The sequence below is a fragment of the Chinchilla lanigera genome, unplaced genomic scaffold (assembly GCF_000276665.1).
Source record: "Chinchilla lanigera isolate Chin_1 unplaced genomic scaffold, ChiLan1.0 scaffold00012, whole genome shotgun sequence".
NCBI lineage: Eukaryota > Metazoa > Chordata > Mammalia > Rodentia > Chinchillidae > Chinchilla > Chinchilla lanigera.
The window spans coordinates 2,555,727-2,569,577 of NW_004955413.1; the positions used below are offsets into that span (position 1 = coordinate 2,555,727).

At 42.1% G+C, this 13,851-nt stretch overlaps 1 protein-coding gene across 1 annotated transcript in view; it reads left to right on the forward strand.

Moving 5' to 3' along the window:
* The window catches only part of Galnt8 (polypeptide N-acetylgalactosaminyltransferase 8), a 56,720-nt gene extending 45,604 nt beyond the window's left edge, over positions 1-11,116 (forward strand). The window contains exons 8-11 of the mRNA XM_005379606.2: positions 3,730-3,867; positions 4,601-4,696; positions 5,360-5,527; positions 9,936-11,116. Coding sequence (XP_005379663.1) covers positions 3,730-3,867; positions 4,601-4,696; positions 5,360-5,527; positions 9,936-10,088 — 555 coding nt within the window. The 3' untranslated portion in view covers positions 10,089-11,116. The remainder of the gene's footprint in view (positions 1-3,729; positions 3,868-4,600; positions 4,697-5,359; positions 5,528-9,935) is intronic.
* The last annotated feature ends 2,735 nt before the right edge of the window (positions 11,117-13,851 follow it).

Consider the following 13,851-nt stretch of genomic DNA (forward strand, 5'->3'; position numbering starts at 1 on the left):
TTATTTATTTATTTGGTACTGAGAATTGAACTCAGGACCTTGTGCTTGGCAGACAGGCACTTGTGCCACTGAGCCATATCCCCAGCCCCCTTTGCTATTTTAGAGAAATCTTTCTTTTCATTATTGCTAACCACAATCCTGTCTTGTGTATCTGATATTCTGTCCTCATATTGATTCATTCTGCTTTGTATACTTTCAATAGACTTTCTAATATCAGATTGAATCTGTTTTGTGGATTCCATTTCTTTCCTATGTTGGGCATTCATGGTTTCTATCATGCTCCTAAGCTCTTTTATTTTTTTAAAAATCTGTATCTACTCTAGGTTCACTAATCATACCCTTCATTATGGTCACCACCTCTGAAATTATCTGAGAAATTATTTCTGATTTGATTCTTTCTAGAGACTTATTCATGTGCTTTGTTTCTTCCACTGTTACCATTTCAGAGAGTTCAGATGGATGGTTTTCAAACTGTTCCACCTGATTGCCACTTGGGTTTGTTTTTGCTGAGCTGGAAATCATGAGTTGCAGCTTGCTTTCATGTCTTTTCATTTTATTTTTTAGTTTAATTCCTGCATTGACGCTTATAAATTGTTTATGGTAGGTATCTTTATTGATAGTATCCAGGACTGTTAGGAAATGACTACTTCTTAGAGATATCTTTCAGGTGTAGTTAGCTTTTGAGTTTTGAGTGTATTGCAAGATCCTACCTCTTCAACTTATTTGGGATAGGAAGTTGCTGCCTATTTGACCTAGCCCTTGGTTCTTTGGCTTTGGCTTATAATATTGTTTATGACTCTCTGGCAACCTTGGTCTTGGCATACAAGGAAGAACAACTGATTAGAACAATTAGGTCACCTCAGCTAGAATAATACAGTCAGTAATAACAACAGCATCAAACACAACCTAAAATGAGAAACTCTGATAACTATTAATTTGCCACCTTTAATCAAATGAACAATATTTGTAGTTATATAGCAAAATGTAAAACAAGCCAGAAAATCATATACAATAAATATTCCCTCAATATTGTGATTTTACATTCAGAGGGGAAAATTTAAAAGAGGTTAGGGGGAAAATAGGGAGAAAGAACAAAAGAAAGAAATTAAAAGCAAGGCTTGAGGACAAAGGAAGATTACACAAGCTTTGGGAAGTGATGAAGAAGACAGAAGGCAAAGAAAGAAGGAAAAAACAGAAACAACAGAACAAAACAACAAAACAAAAGCTAGAAACAATGGTCACACCTGTATAAAATCAAAATAAAAAACAAATAAATCAGCAAAAGATAAAAAAAAATTTTTAATTTAAAAGTTCAATTTTTTTAAAATTTAAAAAGCAAAAAAAAAAAAAGAACAGGGGCCAAAAAAAAAAAAAAAATGTCCACTTCAGAACATGTCTGTGCTGTCATTGGTAGACAGGGGGGACAGATGGAGCCCAGATCTGTATTGACTAAGCCTAGCAAGCCAGAAGTAGAATCATGATGTTGGATAATCCCAGCAAACCTGCACTTTTAGTTCCACTAAAGTTCAGGAATGAGCAGAGGTCCTAGGGTTCAAGGCTTTTCCACTTTCTCTGGAAATACAAAACAGAATGATTATTTCCTGGCCACCAGGATAATCCTCAGTTCCTTCATTCTTATTTCTAGCTGTGAGGCTGGGACCTGAGTTGTTCATCCCACAACATTCCAGGGGCCTTCTACTGTCTTGAACTTGGCTCCCTGCTTGTTTGAACTCCACTCCCTGACCTGTTGCTGGCTTGCACTTGGCTACACCTCACCTTGACACTGGGAACCATTAGATGGAGCCAACCTGCAGCTGCCTTGAGTCCTGAGTTCAGTTTGCCCCTTTCCAAAATGGCAACAGGCCAATCACCCTTACCTGGGGTGCATCTGAACCTGAATTACTCACTAGCCACTGCAGTCTGCAGTGTCCAGTGGTCCATTCCACTGGTGCATTTCTCCACTGAGGCCTGTGGAGTTGCTAATTGTCACTATGCATGTGCAGATTCAAGCTGCCCTCCCATGTCTTGAGCCAGGGCTCAGGAAGAAAGTGCCACTTGCCATCTCCTTCCTCTGTATTTTAGTCCTTCTCTTTGCTCTACCTGTGCGCTCCATTTCTTGTTTCAAATACTTGTGGATGGTGGACACTCACTTCCCTCTTCCTTCTCTTCCTCACATTGTTGTATTTCAGCATCTAGATGACAAATCCCAGAAGGGCTGTTTCTCTGTGCTCACCATTCTACCATCTTCTGGGAGTCCAGACACTGTTTTATAAATTAATTCATGAACCCCTTGATATATCTGTGGGATATATTCATAGACAAGAAAGCCAAGTCACAGAGAGTTGGAAGGGTTTAGTTAAAGGTAGCACAGGTGCAGGTAGTAAGTAGTAGAGATGACACTTCAACCAAGGTAGTCTATTTGTCATCCTTCTCCCACACTGGGAGATTCTTTGGGGGAACAATTGGATATCAGGTATTCCCAGCTTTAAGATGATACAAGCATGGCAGAAACATGTGGCATCGTGGAGGTAGGTACTGTGATTTCATTGGAGACACTTGAATGAGGAGAATCCACTTGGATGAGTCCATATGTGCTGCCCTGGTTGCCTGAGTTTGGGGTGATATATTGCCACCTACTTCCCTTGCTCTGGCTCTGGGCTTAAGAGCATTTGGCATACAGAGAACAATCATCTCATCATCAAACTCCCCCCTTCCACCACTCTGGATCTCAGAAGTAGCTTCCAGAGAGCCAGAGAGTCAGGGTGATGAAGACAATGGAATAGATCTAGAAGGGACAGTCTGGAAACAAGATGGAGCCTGGTTAAACATGAAGCACATGGGTGGAGAAGTTAAATGTGTACAGAAATGCCTGAGACTTCTTCAGAATTCATCATCACCAAAGCCCTCCCTTTGGGCACCCATGGTGACACACACCTGTAATCCCAGCCCTCTGAGAAGCTAAGGCATGAGGATCACATGTTCCAACTCAGTACCACACAAATAAACCAACCAAACCAAAGCAAACAAAAGCAACAAAACAAAACATAAATAAAAGTTCCTTATCAAAATGCCAATAATCTACAGTTAGCTTTTTGTTTGAAAACATGGGGAAGACTTTGTTCTGGTGTCCAGTAAACCAAGGTATGATAGAAAATATGTACTCTCCTTTTTCTTTCCTCTGCAGAGTCATATTTGTGACTGTACCAATCTGTAGAGGGAACTGTCCCTGACCCAGTGAACAATCTGCAAAGGGTAATCTGAAATGAACCTCAAAGGAATGTTCTGGGTGAAGGGCAGATACCCATGTGGTTTCTACATTTCCCTCTTAATTTGCCTCTTTCTTATCTTTTCACTTTGATTACCCACAAATATCACTTCTAGGGAATCTCCTCCAGCCTCCAGTTCTGGATGCTAGAATTCCTTTTAAAGCCTTTTGGACCATCATGAGGAATATTATGTGCCTTGTTGAAGAAAATATCATTGTAAAAACCCCTAAGGGATAAACTGGAATTGACCCCCACTTGCAGGCTTTGCAAATGTCTGTGGAAGAGTCCTAGGGTTCAAGGCTTTTCCACTTTCTCTGAAAATATAAAACACGGTGGTTACTTCCTGGCCACCAGGATAATCCTCAATTCCTTCATTCATGGTCTGCATACTCTCGGTGGAGTTAATGAGGGAACATGGAACGAGGCGCAGAAACTCATGGTGCTTTTCTGTTTTCTCCTTCAGAACTCTGGGATTGATTATGGAGACATCTCTTCCAAAAGGGTACTCCGGGAGAACCTGAAATGTAAAACGTTTGACTGGTACCTGAAAAATGTTTATCCAGCGCTGAAGCCTATCCTTAATATTGTGGGCTATGGAAGAGTATGTATTATGAAATTGCATTTTCAGATTTTAAAAGTTTAGGTTGTCAAAGACAGCGAAATCCAGATTATATGCCTTCCAGCTCAAACCCATACTGCCCAGGATTCCTGTTCTACCCCTCTCTATCCTGAGCCTTTGCTTTCTTGCTCCTCAATTCCTGCTTCTTTCCCTTCCCTCTGCCTCTAGTCCCTGGACCAGCGGCAGCCCCTGGTGACTTCTCAGTTTCTCTGTCTGCCCAGGTGGTGATGTGCACAGGAAGCCACATCACAGCACTATCTCCCCTAAGCATTTATGAGTTTTCCAGTGCATAGCAAATGCTGCCAGGATCACAGGCTCTACTTTTGGCTGGTGATTTCTTTTCTTTCCTTTTATTTTCTTTTTTCTTTTTTCTCTTCCTTCCTTCTCTTTTTCCATCTCTTCTTTCCTTTCTATTTTTTTGCAGTACTTGAGATTGAAGCCAGGGCTGTCACACAGAGCCACATCTTTAACCCTTTTTTGTTATTCTTTATTGTGAGGTAAGGTCTTGTTAAACCATCCAGGCTGGGCTGGAACTTGTGACTTTCCTGTTTGAGCCTCCCAAGTGCTGAGACTTTAGTGTGTGCTACCATGCCTGCCTGACTAGGCTAGTGGGTTTTGTGTTCTTACTGTACAAGGAAATTGCAGGGCTTAGGGAGGCTTAGTGTCCTCTTTTTCTGCCTCTTTCTAACAGTGTTGTCATGCTTTTTCCCTTCAGATGAAAAATTCCTTGGATAAAGGTGTCTGCCTGGATCGCGGACCTGTTCCGGGCAATACCCCCATCATGTATGCATGCCATGAGTTCAGTTCACAGGTACCTTCCACTCCTCCCCATCCAGCAGGCCAGGTCTGTTTAGGCTCAGTGCCTGGAAATCTCTGCCAGATGCAGTTTGGGGTGATGGGGGGTGGGGACTGAGCATCCTGGCTAACAGGTAAGGGAGGAATCTTCATAAAGAAGCACTTCTTGGTTCATTCAAAAAGTCACAGCAAGACAGTTCCATTTCTAGGACAGGCATCTTGGCTATGTGCCCTCTCTGGGTAGTATTTCATTAACAGTCACCTCCAGTCCATCCCTTTCCCCCTCCTGCTCCTGTATACCCTGAAGTGTGTTTGGGGGAAACTGCCCACACTGTTCTTGCAGAGCAGAAGCAGAGAGAGGGATTGGAAGTTCCCTCCACAGGGTAGAGGGATCTAGCTCCAAATATGAGATGCAGCCAGAAGAATCATCACATTTGTTGTCCTCTTTTGCATGTTGCCCTCATAGGCCTCTTTTAAGGAATGCCTGATAGATGTTCTTCCTGCTTAACAGCTGGAGGAACTGAGGTACAAAAACAGCCTCTTGTGCATGTTCATCTAGCAGGTGGTGTCCACTTGGGAACTTGAAGAGAGGTTTCCTACCTGCAAATCCACTGTCGAGGTCTACAGCTTTTCAGCTTCAGCTGGGCTTTCCCTCAGCAGATCCCTTGCTCTCTTTTAGAATGTCTACTACCTCCTGACTGGGGAGTTCTATGTAGGACCACTGGTTGCAGAGGTTCTCAGGGATGACCTTTGCCTGACCGACCCAGGGCACAGGGAGAAGCCTACTTTGGAGAAGTGTTCTAACGCAGCCCAGAATAAACTGCACATATATTGGGATTTTAAGCAGGTGAGTCTCATGCTTTTTGTTGTTGTTATTTTTTTCTGGTGCTAGGGACTGAACCCAGAGTCTTTCACATTCTATTGCTGAGCTACATTCCCAGCCCATGCTGACTTTTAAGTACAGATATATTCAAATATGATAAGAAAGCCTCAGGTTTCATAGGGTTTTAAGAAAGTTAGTTTTCCTGGCAATGTGTAGGGAAAACGACTATAAACTGAAAGTGAGTGTGAAATGCACCATCTCCTAAGGTAGGGTGGTTAAGTTTGGAGATATTAGGGCCTGTTATAGCTTGATGGAGCTTAGGTTTAAATTCTAGCTCAGCCACCTTTTGCAAGTTCCTGCTCTTCTCTGAAGCTCAGTGTGTTCATCTCTAAATGGAGATTATAATATCTACTTACAGACCTGTTGGGATGATTAAATGAGATAGCAATAACAGCATGTGGCATAGTGCCCAGCACACAGGCATGTCCGTTAAATATTAGACACTATTAGCCACTGTCATGAGTTTTCATTATTAATGGTGATAAGACTGTGCTAAAATCTGACTGGGATAAAGGTCAAAGCCCTGTCTTTCACTTCCTCCTCATACTAAGAAGGAGAAGGTAGAGGAAATTTGGCAAAGTTCACGATTTGTATGACGATGGTATGAGGGACTTGGCTGACCATGTGACTACACGTGACTGTGCCTCTTGTTGGGGTTGCTCTGAAAGCTTCTGTATTCTCAGTCCACTTTGGTGGACTTGACATTTGGTGAAGGACATAATGATCTGCCCCAGTCACGTACTCCTGTCTCTGAGCACACTGGTACTGGCTTACGTTCAGGGTCCACATGTTTTTTTTTAAATTAAGTTTATGGAGCATGCAGTAAGTCTGGTAGGCTAAATGTGAGTTTTTGATATCCATAATAGTCTTATTACTTTATCTATATGCCTGGCAAGTTTTAACAATTACTTTTATAAGGGAATTTTACAATTTAATAAGTTGAATTTCTTTAACCATTGTCTTAGGTAATTTCTTGTTGCTGAGACAAAATATCTGACACCTATAAGTTAAAAGAGGAAAGGTTTATTTTAGCTCATAGTCCGTGGAGTCCATAATTGGCTGACCTAAAGGCAGGGCAGCATGACAGAGGAGAAACAGTCCATGGCAGGATAGGCAGGCAGTGCTGAAGCAGCAGCACGCAACCTTCCTTTCTCTTTTATTCCATTCAACCTACAAGCCTATTGGATAGTGACACCCCCAACCAGGGTGGATCTTCCCATACCCAGAACTATGCTAAACCAATCACTAGACTAATTTAATTATCACACACCCTTAAGCCCAGTATCACATACCCTAATCCAGCATCACACACCCATGATTTAGCCACCTCCCAGGAACCTCATCCATGAGTGCATGAGACTTTGAAGGGACATCTAGATACAAACCATAACAATGACTATGGGGGCTACTTATAAATGTAATATATTATCTTTCCTTTCTTAAGAACATCAAGAATCTGACTTTAAATCTACTGATTTCAAGATTTTTAAATCTCTCAAACATTTCAAAAGTGTTTACAAAATAAAACCTCAACATGAAATCATACATCTAATTATCCAATTACACATTTTAAAACTGGTATCACCAGTCTATTTTGTAAGATGCCAATTTTTCTTAAACACAAAAACTTAAAAATAGCAAATACACACAGAGTCTTTAACAAATATTATAAGATCGACTTCATTAGCATTTATATTTTATTTTAAATCTCTTGGGATTTTAAAATGTTATTTATCCTAAAGAACCATGCATCCCAAATATCCAGAAGCTTTTCTCCCCAGGGGATTTTGGGAGATTTCGTCCTCAGCTGCCTGAAGTTGGTGAACAGAACAGCAATTGCGGCTGAGAATGAGACCTGGACTGCAGGACATCTAGGGACATACTGCCTGCTACTCTTAAGTCCAGACTGGGTCCCTTTTCATGAAGACTATGTCAAGAACTTTGTAAATTAATGAGGAAGGTGATCAGGTAGTTCTTGGCATATTACCCGATTTTAAGTTTGTTAGAGTTGGTTTTTCCAGAGTAATCCTTTCCCGCCTGTCTTATGTCACATATTTTCAGGTGTGAAAATGACTTTGGCTGGACATTGATCCCACTTGTGTTCAATCTATTTTGTAGGCACAACTTACAAATTCATTCTACTGAAAATATCAAAGGTGTTTTCCAAAATTAAGACAGATATGAGGCCATCTTATGGCTTATGTCTAGATGTGCCCCCAAAGCCTCATGCAGGCATAGGTGGATCTAGTGTGTGTGATACTAGGGTTAAGGATGTGAGATTACTAAAACAGTTCACTGATTGTTCGGGCATAGTTCTGGGTGTGGGTAATGGGAAGGCCCTCCTGGGTCTGAGTGCTACCTGCCCTAAGGGCATGTAGCCTGGATAGAATATAAGGGACAGAAAGAGGGCTGCTTTTATCACTTGCTGCCTTTTTACTGCTTTGCTGCCTTCTGTCCACCATGAACTGTTTCTCCTTTGTGATGCTTCTCTGCCATGCTACCCTGCCTTAAAGCCAACTCTGGACTGACACTGTTACAAACTGAGCTACAATAAATTTTTCCTCTTTTAACTTTACGAGTTGTATATTTTGTCTCAACAATGAGAAAAGTAACCCAAACAGGCAAGTTAATCCCTTTTACTTCCTGCCTCAGTGTTCTGCATTTTGATTGGCCACAAGAGGCTTTGGACTCCTGGGAGTGTAAGGGAGCTGTGCCTGTGACCAGGGGACCCAGTTCAGAGAGATGCAGAGCTCTGAGGCCCTCTGGGACATGTGAGCTTTGAGAGGAGGAGCCTAACGTTGGGTGTGGTGACATAGCTGGAATAAAGTCAAGGTGGAATGGACACTCAGTACAAAGAGAGGCTCTGAGGGGCTTGAGGAGGACAGTTCTGTAGTCAAGTATTGAAAATGTTCACAGACACTGAGGCATTGAAAATGTTCACTGCTGTTGGGGGTACGTTGAGCCCAGGCCCAACAGCAATTTGCCCTGATACTAACAAAACCCCTAATTATGACCCTTTTAAAGGTACTAATTCTCCTTTAGGACAATATATTAACTTAGGAAATAGTTCAACATGTAGACCAATCTTGTTATCACCGTATCAAATTAGGAAATATTAAAATGTCCAGTAGTACTGCAGTGTTTTGCTTACTGAATATTACATAGCCATTCAAATGAGTCCTTAAAGAGAGAAAATGTCAGACAGAAGAAGGGTCTTATGTCTAGGGCAACTGGGCTCAGAGCATTGAGGGGCTGCTACACAGAGGGGCTCCACTGAGATCACTGTGACGCTGCAGTTGTGGGTGGCTCATGGCTTTCAGGAGAAAATGCAGATGGGGTAGAAGTGTGATCTTTTTGGCATTTGGTGAGTGTTCAGGAGTGGGATGGAGGGACAAGGCATGACCTAGAAGAGTAGCAAGCCCAGTCCTATGGCCAGGCTGCGGTGGGCATTGGTAAGCAAGGCTTGCTCAGCTGGGTTCTCTGCTAGGACCTCTGTAGTTGAAAGCAGCAGCCGAGAGAAGGGTGCTGTGGAGTGGCACAGGAAATGCCCTAGGACTCATGCAGATGCCCTGAGGAGGCAGGAATGGGGGCCCAGGGAGTCCAGGACAGCTGAATTTGTAGGGGTTCACTTTGCAATTGGAAGAAATGAGAGGCAGGGAAGTGTTGAACAGAGAGGAGCCCCAGACTTGGAGGTCAGAGTGTTAAAAACCTTGGTGATTATGAGCTAAGTGTGGCCAGGGTTTCCCACTCGATGGTAGCAGATGGTGGGCAGGGAAAGGGGTAACCTCGGCCCAGTTCCTAGGGGACAGCCTGAGAAGGCATGCAGAGTGATGTGCAGAGGGAAGGCTCCAGACAGGTGGTGACTTGGACAGATGGTGAGATCCTGAGCCAAAGGTACAGGAAGGAGCTCGAGGAATCAGAGGAGCACATGGAACAGATAAGGAAGCCCCTTTCTCCTCTGCCCTGTGAGAAGGGGTGACTGCAGAGTTGAACTCAGATTTCTTGCCCTGCTTCCATGTGTCTGCCACAAAATCCCCAAACAATGTTAATCCTAGTTCTACCCTCCTTCCTCTTCTTCTCTTTCTCCTTCCTTCTTAGAGGTGCTGGGTACTAAATTTGTACATCAAACTTCAACGTCAAAATTAATTCTAAACCCATTTCTTGTCTGAGGAAACTGAGACTTGGACAGGTTAGGTCATCTGCCTGTGGCCAGGTGGTTTGTATGTGGGGAACAAGGATTCAATCCTGACTCCAGCACTGCACCAATGCCCATAAGTTTTCTGCTGAATGTTGGTTAAGCCTTCACGAGGAAAGGCAGGAACTGGTTCCGGATACATTTCAGCACCTTGACTCTGTCTCTTCTCCCCTCTAGGGAGGCGCTGTCATCAACAGGGACACACAGAGGTGCCTGGAGATTAGGAGGGAGCCCTCTGGTGCCTACGGGCTTGTGCTGCAGACCTGCATGGCGCAAGTGTGGGAAATACAGTACACCTTTGGAGCCTGGGGCCAGACCAATGCACTGTGAGCTTGGTGCAATCTGGGTGTGGGACACTGGTTTTTGCAGCTGGAATGGCTCCTACCCCAGCACTTCTCCAAGTGGAGAGGGTGTAGGGTGGAAGGTGAGTGTATGTGTTCACTGTCATGTTCAGCAGGCCATGCAGTGGACAGGAAGCCCAGCATGTGTCAAGCCGTCTGTTCTGCCGTGGTAAGGAGCTTCCCCTGATGCATCTTCCTCACTTCCTTTGAAAGATCACGATATGTATCAATGTCATTCTTAGAAAGTCCTTGAAATATTCAGCATCATCTGCCAGTTCTGTGCGAAAGCATGAAGATGGAAGTTTATCTTTGATTTCTGCCAACTCTGTATAGCCTTCTTTCATGACAGCTACTGTGGTCACCTCTCCCAAACCTCCTTCCTGGCTCCTGCTTGGAGATGCCCCAGACTGCAAGGCTGCTCTTCATGACAGGAAGCATGCTCCTCATGCCTGCAGCAGTGTAGCTCCTCAGGGCCACCAACTCCTCCTCCTTTTGGACTGTTCAGAGAAAACAGCAAAAGACAAGTAGCTCTAACAGGTTCCTCCTTCCATGCCCCACAGCAGTTCTGTTTTGATGATCAATTTCTCCCATACCAGATATGCTGAAGAGGAGAGGTAGTACCTCATTTAATCTCAGCTTTGCAAGAATGGTGCAATGAATGGCAGAAAAATCTAGGTCTTTCTGACTTCCTCTAAGTAGGCTGTAACAGTTAATGACTTGATTTCATCTATTTCCCCCTACTATCCATGAACATTATGGGCAAAATGTGAGCCATCTCTTACCAAGGTACAAAAGAAGGGCTCCAGATGAAAATTAATCTCATGGCTGTTCATAATTAATCTCAGGAATCTCATGGCTATTTACTTGATAAACCCTCCTCTGTCCCCAGTTGGTCAGTTAAGAAATGTTCAGAGCTGCCAATATTTGGTGCTGTTTTGGAGGCTGGCAGAGGGGGCTCCTTGGTGCAGAGGGGGCTCCACGGTGCAGAGAGGGAAGGGTCCCTCCTCCAGAGAGCTACTTTCTCTTTAGCACCATCATAGTGATTCTAGGAATGAATCTGGGAATCACTGAGTTTTCCTTAGGCACCAGGCAGGAAAGACACCAGTAATTTATCAGAGAATTAAACTGACTAAGACATTTCAAAATGAGCTTTGAAAGTATACAAGTCATAAGTATAGTATCTAGTAAAAATTTCACAGTGAGGGGCCAGGGATGTAGCTCAGTGGCACAGCACCTGCCTGGCAAGTGCCAGGCCCTGAGTTTGATTCCTGGCACCAAAGAAACCCAACAACAACAATAACAACAACAAAAATTTCACAGTGAATATATGTGCATCAAGAATTAAAGCATAGTCATGATACAATTTTATCATGAAAAATTAAAGGATGGAGTAATTGTTAAGAAAGTGTATAACTTCTAGCATCTGACTAACAAATTGAGTGGAAAATGTAATTGTTAACAAAGTGTTAAAGCTTTAATGAAGTTTTCCAAATGGAAAGATAAAAGGCATAATAACCTTAGACATATGAAAGGATATTTAAACTCATTCTCAGGTAAATGCCAACTAAAAGTATATTGAAATCCCTTTTCTCTTAAATTGATGGTATAGAGTGATTGCCAGTGTATTTTGTTAGATAAAAAGAAAAATAGCACCTGTACTATGTACATTTTCAGTAGAAAATAAGGGGAAAATATACATGTGTCTGTTCATTTCTGCAAAATAAAACATAAGAAAGATAAACCAGAAACTAAGATTGGCTGCAAGAGTGGCCATGGTGGTTGGGAATGGGGTGTGAAGGTTTGGGGGATAGGAAGAGGGTAGAAGCCAGACAAGGTGGTTGTCTTAGTTACTTTTCTCTTGTTGCTGAGACAAAATACCCAACTCCCAAAATGAAGGAAGGAAAGGTTTATTTGGCTCACAGTTTGTGGAGGTTTCAGTCCATACTTGGTTGGCTCCCAGGCAGAAGACACAGCAAAGCAACAAGAGCAAAGGGGGAATGGCAGCAAGCAGCCTCTTTCTCTCCCTTACACTGTAAGAAGGCTACCCCTGCCCAGGGGGCGGCATTCACATAGTTAACCTTCTAAACTTCTCACACTGATACAATGAATAACATCCTAGAGCAGGAAGGGCATGTCCTTTGCACCCCAGGATGTAGAACTGCTGAGTCACTTTCTAGACTCCCCAAGTTGACACAATGTATCAGCCATAACAGTGGTGCACACCTGTAATCTGAGGGAGGGCTGAGGCAGGAGGATTGATGTGGGTTCTAGGGCAGCTTAGACTACATAGTGAAATCCTGTCTCAAAAAAAAAAAAAAAGGAACAGGATAGAAAGGAGGCAAGGGGAGTATATAGTTTTGACATTTAAAATAATACTTCATATGTTCAAAATATAAATATATAGAATCATAGAGAGAGAACCCTAAATTGATTATAAATAAAACAATTAAACCTAACTATATTTTTGTTTTAAATGGAAACACATGTGCAAGAACACTCAAATACACAGAGTGTGAACATACTTCACAGCTTGGTTTCAAAATATATTTCAATAAAAGGAATTAGGGCTTCTTGAAGAAATAGCTAATTTCTGTGGTCAGACGTATTTCTACATTAGAAAGGAATGAACTGCTCAAAGGCTGATGAGGACGTGTACAAACCACAGCAGCTCAGCTGAAAGGCTTTGTTACTGGCCAACACTGGGACTATTTGAGCATTAAAATTAATAATGATCATAATAGATTATAAACCACATAATCAAATAAGAATCCATGAGTTCATTTGGGTGGATGAGTGAGGAGAAGCTCTTCCTTGTAGTAGAGTACCAACTAACCAGTGCTGAAGAGATTATGGAATTAGAAAACCACCATTTACCACACACTGTAGTTAAAGTAGTTTCCAGTAAGAATCATCAGTGGATGAAAAGATGATTGAGTGAGGAGAAACAAGACACACAGTGTCAAAGTAACTCCCCCAAAGACATTTATTAACTGCAGAGGGAAAATAGGAATTTCATGGTGGAGAAAGCGGGCAGATGCATCTTAGCTGAGGAATGAACATAAACATCACCACCTGTTAGACAAAGGGACATCATTTGCTTCCTGATACAGCATACCAAGAAGTACACAAATTGTTTTATGTATTTCTGCCCACAACACAGAACTTGGCCTTAGAATCTTGAGAAAACATCAATTAAACCCAAACTGAGGGACATTCTTCAGAAGAAATGGTCTGTATGCTTCAAAAATGTTAAAGTCATGAAAGACAAAGGTGTGATTGAGGAACTGTTTCATATTAAAGGAAACTAAAAGGACAGGGCATCTAAGTGTAATATATAGACCTGGATTGGATCCCAGAGCTGGAGGAATTTTTCCTTTCTTTGGTTAAAACGTAGAGCAGTATAAAATTGTTCAAATTTCAATAGGGTTTGTTGATTAGTTAATAGTACTGCACCTGTGTTATTTTGGTGATTTCGATCCTTGTACTGTGACTCTATAAGAGAATAATATCCTGAATAAAAATTTTATACATTGGTCACTGAATGGGTTGGGGAATGGGACGTTATCTCCAAGATTTTATATAGATGGATAAATGACAGAGCTGGGGATGATAAAATAAATGAATACTATGCTTGAAACTTTTCTATAAGTCTAAGATTGTTTCAGAATAAAAATATTTAAAACAAATCCAAACAAAAGTTGCTTCCTAAGTATACAGAAATCCCTCATGTATAGTTTTTCTTTCTACAATTA